Source organism: Lepidochelys kempii, chromosome 11, assembly GCF_965140285.1.
Source record: "Lepidochelys kempii isolate rLepKem1 chromosome 11, rLepKem1.hap1, whole genome shotgun sequence".
NCBI classification, from domain to species: Eukaryota; Metazoa; Chordata; order Testudines; family Cheloniidae; genus Lepidochelys; species Lepidochelys kempii.
In genome coordinates, this window is record NC_136390.1 from 2,280,223 (window position 1) to 2,295,086 (window position 14,864).

The 14,864-nt window shown below is 56.9% G+C and overlaps 1 protein-coding gene across 5 annotated transcripts; it reads left to right on the forward strand.

Moving 5' to 3' along the window:
* Positions 1-126: 126 nt before the first annotated feature.
* Positions 127-9,079, forward strand: RNF25 (ring finger protein 25). Of its 5 annotated transcripts, none has more exons than XM_073304912.1 (10): positions 127-190; positions 2,096-2,170; positions 2,769-2,871; positions 2,975-3,042; positions 5,262-5,331; positions 5,495-5,566; positions 5,807-5,947; positions 6,541-6,630; positions 7,729-7,863; positions 8,306-9,079. In XM_073304912.1, the coding sequence occupies exons 1-10, from the start codon at positions 144-146 to the stop codon at positions 9,065-9,067; spliced, it is 1,563 nt and encodes a 520-aa protein (XP_073161013.1). In that variant the 5' UTR covers positions 127-143; the 3' UTR covers positions 9,068-9,079. The 5 variants fall into 5 exon arrangements, with proteins under 5 accessions (XP_073161013.1, XP_073161015.1, XP_073161016.1 ...); XM_073304915.1 differs by having other exon boundaries at positions 172-190; positions 2,096-2,189; XM_073304914.1 differs by lacking the exon at positions 6,541-6,630.
* Positions 9,080-14,864: the final 5,785 nt, after the last annotated feature.

Consider the following 14,864-nt stretch of genomic DNA (forward strand, 5'->3'; position numbering starts at 1 on the left):
CTTTACACAGGCGCCGCCGCAGGCACCGCGCAGCGCCAGGACCCCGAGGACCCGCCGCGCCCGCGTCGCTTAGCAACCGCCCGCCGGGGCTGCCCTTCCGCCGGGGCCTCCGCGCACTTCCGCTTCCGGGGCAGGCGGGGCAGATGGCGGCGGCCAGCGAAAGAGAGGAGGAGGCGGCGGCGGCCGACTGGTAACCATGGCGATGGGCGCGGGCCGAGACGGGGGGGACCCGGGCTCCCCCCGTCTCTAGCCCCCTCCCCCTACGGGGCCCCGGGCCTCAGCCCGCTGCCAGGCTGCCCCGCCCTTTCGCGGAGCCCCCCAGCGAGCCCGATCCCCTGCGCCCCCCCCATTTCCTCCTGCAGCCACTCCCCGGCCTCGCCCCCCCCCGCCCCGGGCCTTCCCCGGCTGCCTCCCCCCGGGCCCTCCCCCCCGGGCCTTCCCCCCCCCCCCGCTGCCCTGGCCGCGCCCTCCCCCCCGGGCCTTCCCCCCCCCCGCTGCCCTGGCCGCGCCCCTCCCCCCCGGGCCTTCCCCCCCCCCCCGCTGCCCTGGCCGCGCCCTCCCCCCCGGGCCTTCCCCCCCCCCCCGCTGCCCTGGCCGCGCCCCCCCCCCCGGGCCTTCCCCGGCTGCCTCCCCCCGGGCCCTCCCCCCCGGGCCTTCCCCCCCCCCCGCTGCCCTGGCCGCGCCCCCCCCCCCCGCTGCCCTGGCTGTGCCACTTCCAACCCCCCCTCCGCCCCCGCTGCCCCTGTTGTGCCACGTCCCAGCTTTGCAGACTGGCGCTTCGGTTGGGTTGTTGCCTCCCTGGATCCCTTCCCTCCTTCGCGGCCAGGGTGCAGTTTGCTGGGATGCGATTACACATTCTGGCTTCCAGAGACGAAAGGCACTTTAAAAATGTGGTCTCCTAATTTGCCTGTTCTTGTGAGATGGGTGCAGGGGCTATAATCTCCGAGTGATCTGGGACGGCAGCACAGTGCCCTGCATGCAGCAACTTGAGCGGCTCCCCTCGGAGACCCCTTCCTGGGTATTGGATCACCAGAGCTTTCTTGGCAGCCTCCCATCTGAATAATGACCTGGCCCCAGCCTCCTTAATTCCAGATGTGAGGTGGTCCTAGCTGGAGATAATGCAGCCACAGGAGAAGAATGAAACAGCTATGTCTATAGAGATCCTGTCAACTGAAATTTGCCCCAAACTTTAAACGTAAAGCAAAAAGATAGTTCTTAAAATTTTCAAATACATCTGTTATTTTTAAACAAATAAACATGCTTGTGCTTTGTTTGCGACTCTGATGTTACAGTTTAGAGTCTGACATGGAAACATAGCTGAATCAAATGTTAGATTTGAGAGTCCTGTAAAGAAAATTCAATAAAAAAAGAAATTTTCAAAATTCCCTCACTTTTAATAATCTGATAAATAAATGGCAGGTTTCAGAGTAACAGCCGTGTTCGTCTGTATTTATCAAAAAGAAAAGGAGTACTTGTGGCACCTTAGAGACTAACCAGTTTATTTGAGCATGAGCTTTCGTGAGCTACAGCTCACTTCATCGGATGCATATGCATCCGATGAAGTGAGCTGTAGCTCACGAAAGCTCATGCTCAAATAAACTGGTTAGTCTCTAAGGTGCCACAAGTACTCCTTTTCTTTTTGATAAATAAATGTTTGTAATTTATCTATCATGTGCATTACTGTAGTTGCGAAACAAGAAAGAGACCTTACCCCTTGAAGAGTTTGCTAACTAAATGGGGAACACCGACAAAGGAAGGAGAGAAGACAGGCCCAGACAAGGGAAGTAACTTGCCAAAGGTCACACAACTGGTCAGTGGCAGAATCAGGAATAGAACACAGGTTTTCTGAGTCCTAGCCTGTTGTTCTTTCCACTAGACCCTGCTGCCTTCCACATCATGTTTACCTGGACAGTGTCTCTTTAAAACAAATTTCCACAGTATTATTTCTATGCGTAAATTGGGAGTTTGGGAGATGCTTCTGCTGTATAAGGTCCTAAGCAGATCTGTGCATTGCTCAGGGAGGAAGAGGAGGAGGAGGGAGTCATGAATGAACGAGGGAGAGCAGCTCTGTGTGATGTCCCTTCTCTGTTCTCAGGGCTTTGCCATCAGAAGTGGAGGTCTTGGAGTCCATATACCTGGACGAGCTGCAGGTGTCTCGAGGAAATGGCAGGTATTTGTGCTATTACCAGGTATCACTGATTCTGAGGGGTGAGATTTTACCATTTTGGTGTATGTTTATCTCAGAAGTCTGATCTCAGAGCAGTGGTACTGGGAGCAATCCTTGGACTGGCTTGTGTACACAGATGTTACGGGTGTCCAACTGTGGATTCTGCACTTGGGATTCAAAGCCCTGGTGAGCTGAGAATAAGGTTCCAATGGTTGTGTCCAGATTGAATGTTCACTGAGAGGGGGTTCTGCTGTCTTTAGTCCTATGCTGGCGCACTGAGCTCCCTGGCTCGTACCTGAGCTACTGCCAATCTCCGCCCTCGTTCCTAGCAGCTCCTTTTCCTGAGCTCTTAGTGCACTTTGGCCCCATCCCAATGAGCGGTTCCCCTGCTGGGGCGGGGCAGGCACGCTCAGCCTGATGGTCTCCTCTCTGCTGCACTCCATGCACGGTAGTCACTTTTCAGCCCCATGGGGCTTGCCTGGAAGGTTTGTGCTGCTGTGGCAATATGCAGCCCACGTCCCCCTCGCTGCACCGTCTATGCCTCATTAATATTCCTCACGTGATAGCTGGACGCTTCCCCTCAGCCTCCATGCCCCCACAGGTCAGCGCCCTGGGAAATCTGCATTACCCTTCACCCTGCGACCGCGGAGGATCAGGACTCTCAGTACGTCTGCTTCACACTTGTGCTCTCTGTGCCCCCACAGGTAAGGTCACAGTGCCTGACCCCCAGGAGCGCAGCCACGCTTCACAGGGAGGGGCAGGGCAGGACTTTGGGCCCCATTCATCCCTGGATTTGTTTCTTTCTAGTATCCCAATGAAGTGCCGAAAATCTCGATCCGGAATCCGCGGGGGCTGTCAGATGAGCAGATCCAGAAGTGAGTGCTAGGGAAGGGGTTTCCACCTGCCCTCGAGACACAGGAGGGAGGAAACTTCCCACATTCCAGCTGGGGGTGGGAAACATAAATACCCCCTTTTCCCTCAGATACATGGAATCGCTCTGTCTGTCATCCAGAGCTGCATCGGCCTGGATAGAAAATAAATAAAGGCCACTGAACTGTCCTGCTTCTGTGCACGACCAGCCGCCAGCTGCCTGGGGCTAGGAAGAAAATTCCACCCATTATTCCATCATTGTCCCCTAGGGGAATCTCTTGCATCTTCTGAAGCAACTGGCCTTGTCCTTGTCCAGTCCAGCAGCTCCTGTGTCCTTCCCTCCCCGGTCCCAGATGGTTGTGCACAGGTGTGGTGAGATTTGGATAGTCTTTTGCTGCCAGAACAAGGCTCAAAGAATCAATCCTGAAGCACTTACATGAGAGGAAAGTGATCAGGAACAGTCAGCATGGATTCACCAAGGGAAGGTCATGCCTGACTAATCTAATGGCTTTCTATGATGAGATTACTGGTTCTGTGGATGAAGGGAAAGCAGTGGATGTATTGTTTCTTGACTTTAGCAAAGCTTTTGACACTGTCTCCCACAGTATTCTTGTCAGCAAGTTAAAGAAGTATGGGCTGGATGAATGCACTATAAGGTGGGTAGAAAGTTGGCTAGATTGTCGGGCTCAACGGGTAGTGATCAATGGCTCCATGTCTAGTTGGCAGCTGGTGTAAAGTGGAGTGCCCCAGGGGTCGGTCCTGGGGCCGGTTTTGTTCAATATCTTCATAAATGATCTGGAGGATGGTGTGGATTGCACTCTCAGCAAATTTGCGGATGATACTAAACTGGGAGGAGTGGTAGATACGCTGGAGGGCTGGGATAGGATACAGAGGGACCTAGACAAATTGGAGGATTGGGCCAAAAGAAATCTGATGAGGTTCAATAAGGATAAGTGCAGGGTCCTGCACTTAGGACGGAAGAACCCAATGCACCGCTACAGACTAGGGACCGAATGGCTAGGCAGCAGTTCTGCGGAAAAGGACCTAGGGGTGACAGTGGACGAGAAGCTGGCTATGAGTCAGCAGTGTGCCCTTGTTGCCAAGAAGGCCAATGGCATTTTGGGATGTATAAGTAGGGGCATAGCCAGCAGATCGAGGGATGTGATCGTCCCCCTCTATTCGACATTGGTGAGGCCTCATCTGGAGTACTGTGTCCAGTTTTGGGCCCCACACTACAAGAAGGATGTGGATAAATTGGAAAGAGTCCAGCGAAGGGCAACAAAAATGATTAGGGGTCTGGAACACATGACTTATGAGGAGAGGCTGAGGGAGCTGGGATTGTTTAGCCTGCAGAAGAGAAGAATGAGGGGGATTTGATAGCTGCTTTCAACTACCTGAGAGGTGGTTCCAGAGAGGATGGTTCTAGACTATTCTCAGTGGTAGAAGAGGACAGGACGAGGAGTAATGGTCTCAAGTTGCGGTGGGGGAGGTTTAGGTTGGATATTAGGAAAAACATTTTCACTAGGAGGGTGGTGAAGCACTGGAATGCGTTACCTAGGGAGGTGGTAGAATCTCCTTCCTTAAAAGTTTTTAAGGTCAGGCTTGACAAAGCCCTGGCTGGGATGATTTAATTGGGATTGGTCCTGCTTTGAGCAGGGGGTTGGACTAGATGACCTCCTGAGGTCCCTTCCAACCCTGATATTCTGTGATTCAGATCCCACTGAATCTAACCCTGGGTGTTTGGCCTGGTTTTAGTCTCTCTGCCTTGTCACCAGTGAATGCAGCGGAAGTTGGGTTAGCGGCAGACTTGGTGGGACTAAAATGTTGACCGGGTTAGCTCGTCACAGGCAGGCTGTGTTGAGTAGAGAATCTTCCCTGGTGTCGGCCTTGGCGAAGGGCATGTGTGTACCAAAGAATCCAGGCAGTAGGTAGGAGCCAAAAGCCTGGTGCCTCAGACCTGTTCTAATGGGACTCCTCTTCCTCTGCCCGCCCCCCCCATCACCAGGGGGGATGGGTAGGTGAGAGGGGGAAGGGTCTGAGCACGTTAACCACATTGGAGCACATGGTTTCTATACCCAACTTGGCACTGCTATTGACCAATCCAGTGGCTGTCTCAGCCACCTCACCCACTGTATGATAGCGGCTGTTCCCGTCTTAATGCTGCAGTTCACGAGGAGTTAGCACATCCCCTCCTTAGTCACGGGTTTCTGCCTCTTCGTTCCAGGATTTCCCAGACCTTGGGACAAGTTGCGGGGGCTGGGCTCGGGACAGCCGTGCTGTATGAACTGATTGAGGTAAGAGAGATGGGGAGGCCTGGGGTGGGCTGGGCGTGGTGCTAGATACAGGCCAATATTGACACACGCTCGCCTGGTCTCTGCATGTGGGTTGGTTGGGTCAGAGCCTACACCCACCTGGTGCTTTGGGTGCGTAAAGTGTTTGTTCTCCCTCTTTCTATAGAAAGGGAAGGAAATTCTCACCGACAACAACATTCCTCATGGCCAGTGCGTGATCTGTCTCTATGGCTTCCAGGTAGGAATCCCTGCAATCAGTGTGTGGCCCTGCGGTCTCCTAGGGAGAGAAATGGGGTGCATTGAGGGAGGGACTGGCAGCCTGTAGCCCAGGGCTGATGGAGGGGAGGGCCCTGGGAGCAGATGTATCTGAATCAGACCCAGCTGAGGGTGGAGCATTAGTGGAAGGCCCTCTCACCAGGGGAGGGCACTGTGGGGCACACACAGGGCTCCTTCCAAATGGCCTCATCTCGTTGTACAGGAGAGAGAAGCGTTCACAAAGACTCAGTGCTACCACTATTTCCACTCTCACTGCCTGGCTCGCTACGCCCAGCACATGGAGGAGGAAATTCATGTGCAGCAGGAAGAGAGAGAGCAGCACCTGGTACCTCCTTCGAAGAAGGTAAGAGGGCCTGGGCCTCTCCCAGGTGTCACATAGAGGAGGCCTTGCTCTCCCAGGCCAGTCACACAAAGTGTGGACTAAATAGCACCAGTGCCCAGAAAACAGGTCCAAGACCCCTCACAGCCAGTGTCCTGAGAACAGCCCCCGCTGTCAAGCTAGGGCCATCTCAGCCAACACACATTGCCCAGTAGTGTCTGCGAGGAGAGACAGTCCCTCGGGTACGGGCAACCTGAGCCATTTAAGGCTTTATTGGTTATAACCAGCTCCTTTAAAGTTATTAATCAGCTGTTAGACTACAACTCCCAGCATGCCCTGGTGGCATAAATTGACCAAACTACCAGCCAGCCAAACCAGGAATCCCCCGGTGCATTTGGCGTGGGAATTAAAACACTCAGCAAGGCTATTGCAGTGCTGCAAAAGCCATATGAGCACTAAAGCTAAGGATAGACAGCTGGGCAGCCAGGCATCCTCTGCCCCACTAGAGCAGTGCCTGGGGAAGCCTGGGACTCAAAGAACCTGGGGGTTCATTTCCTGGAGGGGCAGGGGGAGTTAGTGTGATGGGGCTGTGTGCCAGCTCTCTCTTCTCCCTGCAGGGAGTCGGAGTGCAGTGCCCCGTCTGCCGGGAAACACTAATCTACGACCTCTCCGCTCTGCGGGCAGCGCCCCCCCCTCAGCACCCGGTGGTAAGAAGTCCCTAGCTGGAACCCCACCCACAGATCTGGGAGGGAGTGTTTGGGGGGTCCCTGAGGCACACTTCAAGGGCCTCCCCAAGCACTCGCACGCCCCAGGGCTTCTGGCTGCTTCTGCTGGGTATTTGCTAGAACTTGGCAGATACTCACTGTTCACGTTAACATTTGGCCTTAAATGCATCCACCTCATAGCAACTGGACAGTCCTAATGTAAACTCTTCCCCTTTCCCGCCGAGTGCAGCCCCCATCTTCCTTGGGCTGGGAATGGACAGAGAGGCGTGCCCAGCCGCATCCCATGGTTACTGTTTGCTTTTCTGATGTAGCCAGGTGACCTGCCTCTGGGAGGGGAACAAGTCCGCTTGTGTCTGATGGGTATAAACACCCTGGAGAGGGAAGGGTGCTGCTGTCCCTGGGGAGAGGACGAGGCTGGGGCCCTGCCCCAAAGAGCCTCCGGCCCATCCAAACTGCAGGGTTAATGGGATGGGAGTAAGCCAAGGAAACGTGGCTCAATTTCGGGAATCTTCCTGCACTCACTAGAGCCTTCTCCCAAGGGGCGGGACGGAGGTCCTGTCGCTTCAGTAAGTTAAGATCCAACAGGCCAAAGCCCTAGAGCACAAATTGGAGGAAGTGATCCTGCCCTGGCTCTGGGGGATGGGACAGATGGGCCACTCGGGCTTTTGCTGCTCTGATTTCTAGGCTGCACTTAGAAAGAATTGCAGCTTCCCTTCAGTAAGTCTCTAATTCTTGTTGGCTCATGTAGACTCTGACGGCTCTCCAGGCCCCTCGCAGGGACACAGGCGTGACCGGACTGCGGTTCAGCTGGTCCAGTCTGCTGTCTCTGCCTGTGGCTACCCTGTGTCCGACTAACACAGAGGAGGCCAATGCCAGTTGCTGCAGGGGAGCACGCGTGGGTCACTAGGCTGCTGGCTCGGGACAGAGGGAGACCTGGGCTCCCAGGTCTAGCTGAATGCCCCGGTCAGTAGCCTTGCAGGCGTGTGGGTTGGGTGATTTACCCATCTGGGAGCAGCCGCTCTGCCAGGCTGGATATTGACAGAGCTCAGCACTAACGCACCCGACCCCTCTCTCCCCCAGGAGCCATACAGGCCTGATGCAAAGGCGCTACAGACCCGAGAGGAACTGCAGATAATCTACCAAAGGCAGCAACAGAAGGGCGGGATCATTGACCCCGAGGCAGAGAGAAACCGCTACTTCATCACCCTCCAGGCGGTACGTGGCTCCTCAGGGCCGGACATTGCCGGGAGCTCTCCAGTGCTGCCCTGATGTGGTGCAGGAGCGGCTCTGGGCTGCGGGCTCTGGTCGCGTGTGCAGGGAATGGGGCGCAGGGCTCTGCTGTTCCTGCCTTCCGGAGCTCCTGCTCGCTATGGGGGCACGGCAGGATCCTTTGCCTGCTGCCGTGTGATGTTCCAGCATGCCAGAGAGCGGTCGGGGGGGGTGGGTTTCAGGTCCCAGATTGTGACTGGGGGCGGGTGACCCGGCGCAGAGGAGCGACCAAGGGCTGCCTGGTGCTGGGACTGTAGTGGGTGTGGGATGTGCTTGTGGCAGCCGGGCCTGGGGCAGCAGCCCCGGGGCCTTTCCCTAAAGAAAAGCAGGAGTCAGGAGGCCTGACAGGCCAGGCCCTCTCCTCACCATTGGCTCTTTTCTCTCTCAGCCTCCAGCGGCTGCTGATCCTGGCCACGGAGCCGCCGCTGAGCTGCTGACTCCTGAAAATGCCATGGCTGCCACTGGGCAGCTCTGCCAACCACCGGCCCCAGAACGTGCTGCGGAGCCTGCCAGCCATCCCCGAGCTCTAGCTCTGGGGGGAGAACCCGGGCAGCTGGCAAAAGCGTCTGTCCCCCTGGAGCACCAGAGCAAGAGAGAGAGGCACCGAGGGGAGAGGCCGGGATTCCGAGGCCAGGGCAGGCAGCCGTACAGCAACCCACAAGCAGCAGCTACGGAAACTTACCGCTTTCTCCGTGGCTCTGGGGGACCCGGCGGTTTCGACTGGAGACCCGAACGGAGGGAGGACAGGAGCCAGAGACCCAGTGTGGGATATAGCCAGGAGTTCCCTAAGCCACACGGCAGAGGCAGAGTGGCTACCTTTGTTGGTAGGAAAGAGTCGGGCCCTGATGGCATCTTGCCCGGGAGAGGGGCACTGGACTTGAAAGAGGAGCATCCCGCTGTGGGGAGTTGGACGCCGGAGCAGGGAGCTGAGACCCAGAGCAGGGAGAAGGAAAACCGGGCACTAAACCAGCGTGACCCCAGGAGCCCCAACAGCTGGCAGGGCCATCACAGAACCTGGGACTGTGGGAGATGGGAGAAATCCCGGGGCAAGGAGCGTAGTTCCTATCCCAGGATGCCACAGGGGCGAGGGGCATTCATGCCCAGTGCAAGGAGAGACCCCCATGGCCAAGTGAAGGAGGATGGCTCCTAGCAGGGTGGGGGGGCAGGGGCTGGTGCGGGGGGGGCCTTTCCTGGGGAGAACAATAAAGAGTCTGTTGGAATATCAGCTGTCTGCCTCCGTATCCCAGGAGACGGGCCAGCCCAGATCTCTCCGTGGGTGTGGGTGGCTGGCACAGGACACCTCTTCGTGGGTAAAACACTTTCTGGAGAGGAACACAGTGAGGGTGTGATGAGCTGGGCACGTGGTGGGGGTGGGGGAAGTGGACTCACATCTTAGTAAACCAGCGGCAGGTGTGGTTACTAATGGCTGCGTTGCAGGGTCTCTTGGCAGATTGTCAATGTATCGCCTGGTTAGTCCTGGGCAGGCAAAATCCCTCTCTTGGCCTTGAAGGCAGGACCCAGGAGTAGCCAGATGCCGCTTGACTGCAGCCATCTACATAAGGGCTACGCAGGGTCTTCCCCATGCTTCGGGCTCTGCCCCGAGGCCAGCCTAGACTGGCTCCTCTGAGCAGGGACAGTGGCCCTGCTGCTAGCCCTGCCTGGATCTGCGATGCTGTCAGCAGCAATGCTAGAGCTGAAGTGAGGGTGGGACTGTCCCACGGAGCAGAACGGCCGCAGGAAGCCAGGCCCCGCTCAGTGCCAGTGAGCAAGGCCAGGGCGCGGGGAGAATCCCAGCTCTCGTGTCCTGGGCTCTCCTGAGGGTGAACTCCAGCTGCTTGCTATGGGGTCAGCTCCCCCGGGATAGCACTACCGTTCCTCTTGAGCTGGGAGCGTCGCTTTACTGACAGCCCCCACCCCCAGCTACTCAGAGCTCGACTTGGTCCAGCTCCAGTAGCTTCGAGCCGCCTGGGCCATGGGGGTTCTAGTGCTTTGGGTTCTTCCAGGTCCTGCCATTGGTTCCATTTCCCTGTTGATCATATTCAAAAGGGGCTTGGCCTGTCCCTTTTCCAGCGTCACCCCCTTTTCTGCTTGCTCACCGATCAGAACCGGTTCTCCTCCCCTCCTTGTAAACATCCCTGTATAGACCACAGTGAACGCCCCCTGGTGCAGCTGGTGCTCCAGGCTTCATGTGGTTAACGGCTATTGTCTTCCCTCTGAGGACTGCCCCCTACCACAGCTTTTCTCAGCACTCTCCAGTCCCTGTGAGCCAAGCCATCCCTTGGGGGATGGGGCGGGGCGCGTTACTCCAGCCCAAGACCAGCTCCCCATGGTATCCCAATGAACAACCCCTCTGTAAACATTAATCCATGCTTGTCCCTGCTGGTTGGTACTACTCCAGCCTGGGCTTCCTGGTCCCTGGGATTAGGCCCTAGCCAGGTTGCGTGGGACTTGACTTGAGGGACTCTCTAGTCTGTGATCAAATTGGATTATTTCAGTTATTCGCAACCATTTGCTCATCTCTCCAGCCCTCTCAGCAAATCTGAGCGTTATGTTCTCATCCCTCTCCTGGGATGGTTCTGCCTGTCGTTAAAGAGAACTTACGTCTCCCCTTTGACGGAACAGCGGGGCAGCCAGTGAAGTCTATGGGGAGGGGGCAGGTGTTAAGACCCTTGATCCCAATTTTTTGTCCTCTGATTCTTGTCCCAGTGAACCTTCATCTTCCTCACTTCTCTGGGCAGAGCACGTGACAGTGTCCCAAAGCCTGTTTGAACAGAGAGATTCTCTGGTGCAGCGCTGACCTATTTCCCATTCCGCACTGACATTCAGTGCCCTTGATGCAATTAAAAGACTCGGCACCTGGGTTTGCACAGACCACAGACCCGGTTTTAGCTCAGATGCTCAGCACGAGAAGCTGGACGGTGTGTGAGCCACCAGAGAAAGGAATTTCCACCGCAATAAAAAACAGGACCAAATCCTGCTCTGCCATCCTCTTGTCTCCTGCTGCAGAGCAGAGAGCAGAATTTAACCCCCTGCTACTCCGCTTGTCCCTCCCCTGCCCAAGTACCTGTAGCTTGAAGCTGGTTCTCTCTCTTGGAAACCAGGTGCTTTAAGTTTTGCTGTTCAAACCTCCACAGCCCCCTTGGGAATATTCTTTATGGCCAGCCAGGGAATCCCGTGATCTAGGAGGGCAGGGAATTGATCCGTCTCATTCACACGAAAAAGGTTCCTAGAAGAGGTGACTTTTCTTAACATGCTGATCAGAACCAGGAGCCATCCTGGGGGGGGGGGGGTGCGGAACAAAAGGAGGGTGAGAGACATTCCCCATTGTGGGCGGGGGGGCTTTTAGATTTAAAAAAATCTGTGCTTAAATGTTGGACGTGAACTTGGCAGGAGCCAGGGGCAGCTGGAGCGGCTGCCTGTCACTGAACTATCTGGCGGGGTAAGTGGTAAATTCTCAGACTGCAGCTGGAGGGTTGCACCCCATGATTCCTATGCTGGCAGGAGGGACAGCTCCACTCTCCCTCTGCAGCAAGCTGCCTAGGCCTCCCAGGAGCCAGGCAGCTCTCGCGCTGACCCCGAATACAGAGCAGCCGGACACACGTTAACCAGAGTTGTCTGGTGATGAGAGCAGGGCACAGGGCAGTGGGATGCGACAGTTCTGTCCTTAACTTAACTCTGCCCCAGGCGTGTATGATCTTGGGCAAGCCACAGTGCTGCTCTGTGCCTCTGTTTCCCCAGCTGCGAAATGGGTGTAATCACAGCAACCTGCCTCCTAGGGCTGGGTGAGGCTTACCGTGTGTCCAGCCCTCGGCTGAAAGGCGTCGCCAACGTGCAAACGAGTAGCCATGTTTAAAGCCTGTGGCGTGAACATCGGAGCTGCTCGTGTTGTGCAGACACACCTGGGGGCTCCAGCATGGGAGGGGCCCACCTGGGAGGGGGGAGGTTGAGAGGAAAGCAGCCACTGCAAGGACTTGGCTCTGCGTGGAGACAGCTGGGCAGCAGCATCCCCGCGGGCCCTGCCTCTCAAGCCCCCTGAGAGGCTCAGCCAGCCTGCCCGTGGGGGCGAGCACTGCACAGACACCCCAGCCGGGTCCCTGCCCCACAGCGCTTGCAACCGGAGCTGTCACCCCCCGAGCCAGGATGCAACCAAGCTTTCCTCACCCCAGGGCTCTTTCTTTACAGGCGCTCTGAGTGAGCCACTCCTGACCCGTCCACCGCTCGTAAGGAAATCCTGAGACCGACTCCAAAGACACAGGGCCGCTTCCCCTGGCGGTCGCTATGTTGATGTAAACAGTTACCTGCATTTGGCCCCTTGACCCTGCACAGCTGGGCAGAGGGCAGGTCGAAAAGGCAAGGCTTGGCCTGTTGTTAACACAGCGACAGCCGGGCTCTGAGCGGCTGAATGCGACGAGGTCGGGCACTGGGCAGCCATCAGGATGCGGCTACATCTTGGGATTGCAGGGGGAGAGCTCCAGGCAGAGCCCGTCTCCATCACATTAGCCAGGACGATGCCGATTGTAGAGAGATCTCGGTGCATGTGCTCAGGGGCCTGGGCGTGCAGCACCCTGCAGATCACAAGGGCGTCGGGCGGGCTGGACTGGTAACGAGTGCCAGTCGGGCACCTCTCCACTGCAGGGAGCTGGTCAGCTTCCCCCTGACAGCGTCCCCGGCGCTCTCTTCCCGGGCCCAGAGCAAAGTCTGCATCCTGCCAGCCGGGGTGGTGCAGGAGAATCCGTTGTGCAGACAGCCAGGCCCCCAGGCAGGCGCTGATATCCAGGTCCAGCAACGCAGGACCCCGCTGTTAGGCACAACCAGGCTGCACCGCTGCCCACAGACCCAGCGGCTGTGTACGGACCTGGACGGCTGCTTCTCTGCTGGGTTCGTGTGAGGGAGGAGGGAGCACAGGGTACATGGCAGGTCTCCATCAGACACCCCCTGATGTTGAGTGGGGTGATTCAGCACAGGACCCTTGGAGGCCTCTATGGAAGCAGGGTCAATGGACCTTGGGAAGACACTGTGGTGTCTCCACCCCCAAAGAAGAAACACATGTGGGTTGGGCTTATGGGTCAAAGAATACACCTCAAACATTTACTGGGCTATAAAAAAGAAGGGGAGAGACCCTTGTCGTTGGCCATCACTTGGGGGATTCCAGGGCCCAGAGCTCTTGAAATCTCACAACGTTGGGCCCTTCAGCCAAGGGGGTTGAGGTCCCTGGGGACAGAAACCTGCTTGGGCAAAGATTGTGACTTGCTGAAGTTTTAGTTGTAAAAGGGAATTTCTACTTTTCTTTGCTTGTCTCCCTCCTGTCTTCACGGGTATCATGTAACTCTAGGTCTCTTCCTTTAATACACTGTAAACCAAGTTAATGCTGTGATTGAAATAAGCGTGTGGGGCAAACCCCAGTTCTACTAATGAGCTGCAGTAAGTTGACCCTTTAAAGGAGCAACGAACTTAACTTGTGTGTGTTCAGGGAGAGGGCTGGACGTTGCAGGCAGATGGGCTGGGGAAATTCGGGACCAGGAGGGCGTCAGGGTCCTTCTGCAAAAAGTAACAGGCGGTGGAAGCTGCATGCTTGGTAGCAGGGCTGTGAGACACAGCAGCTCTGCAGTGAAGGTACCAGAGTGGCAGGACAGGCGGTGATATAGCTCTTCACTGGTCTGGGTTGATCCCCAAAATGTCTGTCTCTCTCACACACCATCTTCCCTGTGCACTGTGCTCAGAGGAGTGTCGCAGTCCAAGAGGAACGGCTACACCAAAGCAGAATGCTCAGACTGGGGGTCCGGGCGCCTGAACCAGTCACAGCTGAGACAGCCAATCCCCTCTGAGCAGGGCTTAGCTGAGACCCCCAGGCGAGGGTCCCTGCGGGTGGGGTCAACGGAAGGGCCCAGGAAGTGGGGGGGACACTAGCAATGTTATCCTGGGTCTTCCTCGCTCCCCCACAGGCCTGGCCCGCCCCTCACCACACCTGAAAATGGTGTCCCAGCTGCCCAGAGAGCGGTTCCAGCATGAGGCCGATGGTGTCACTGAAGTGCTGCGTCTCCACGGGGAGCTCCTGCTCCAGGCACCCAACAAGCTTCGCGCCAGTGAAGACTGAAGTGACCTCGGTATTTCCGGCAGGAGCTGCCTCTCCGAGCGGAGAGGGGGCACCGGACAAGGGGTCCAGCAGGTATGTTACTGGGAAGCATTCCCATGGCGTGTGCCAGACCCACACAGCACATCTCCCCGCCCGACCATGCACACAGCTCAGCTACACAGGGAGACAGAGATCAAACCCAGAGGGTACAAGGAGCACCCGCCCACTGAAGATCATAGGTGCAGTTCAGTGGGCTTCTGCTCAGGCCTTAGGTGACCCTAAATGTTCTGCCCATCAGGCTCTCGCCAGCTGGCAGCAGGCCTCCTCTGGAGAGGGCAACGCCGGGGACCCTGGAGCCAGGAAGACCATAGTTCTAATCCCAGCTCGGATGCTAACCGACCACATGGCCTTGGGCAAGTTACTTCCCCTTATACCCTCGCAAGCCGACTCAACCCAGACAGGAGCCGCCTACAGGTGCTGGGTGTAGGCTGGGTCAGAAAACAACCCGTGCCTCTCATCACCACCTCCTGCCTGGCGCGGCTGCAGCTTGCCCCACTCCTGCTGGCCGCTGCCACCTCCCTTTGCTGCGTGCTGAGGAGTTGCAACGTCTCTTGCTTCGCCACACGCTCAGTGCAGCGAGGTGGCGGCCGCAGGAACGGGCAGGGGTGCGCCAGAGACGGATCCCGGCATGGGGAGTGGGAAGTCCCCAGCACAGGTGGTGCAGACTCAGGTTCCGGCTGGGTCTGAAAACGACTCAACCCACTCAGGATCAGGTGGGCTCGGGCTAGGCTTGAAAATGAGGCTAGAGCAGCCCTCTACCTCGTTTCCCTGTGCCTCTGTTTCCCCCCTCAATAAAATGGAGATAATACTACAG

What these genes read in the sequence shown, in the direction of transcription:
- RNF25 (XM_073304912.1), top strand. Translation starts at nt 144, where the DNA reads ATGGCGGCGGCCAGCGAAAGAGAGGAGGAGGCGGCGGCGGCCGACTG. An exon ending in TGCTGTATGAACTGATTGAG is followed by an intron (nt 5,332 to 5,494) that starts GTAAGAGAGATG and finishes CTCTTTCTATAG; the next exon opens with AAAGGGAAGGAAATTCTCAC. An exon ending in ACTTCATCACCCTCCAGGCG is followed by an intron (nt 7,864 to 8,305) that starts GTACGTGGCTCC and finishes TTTCTCTCTCAG; the next exon opens with CCTCCAGCGGCTGCTGATCC.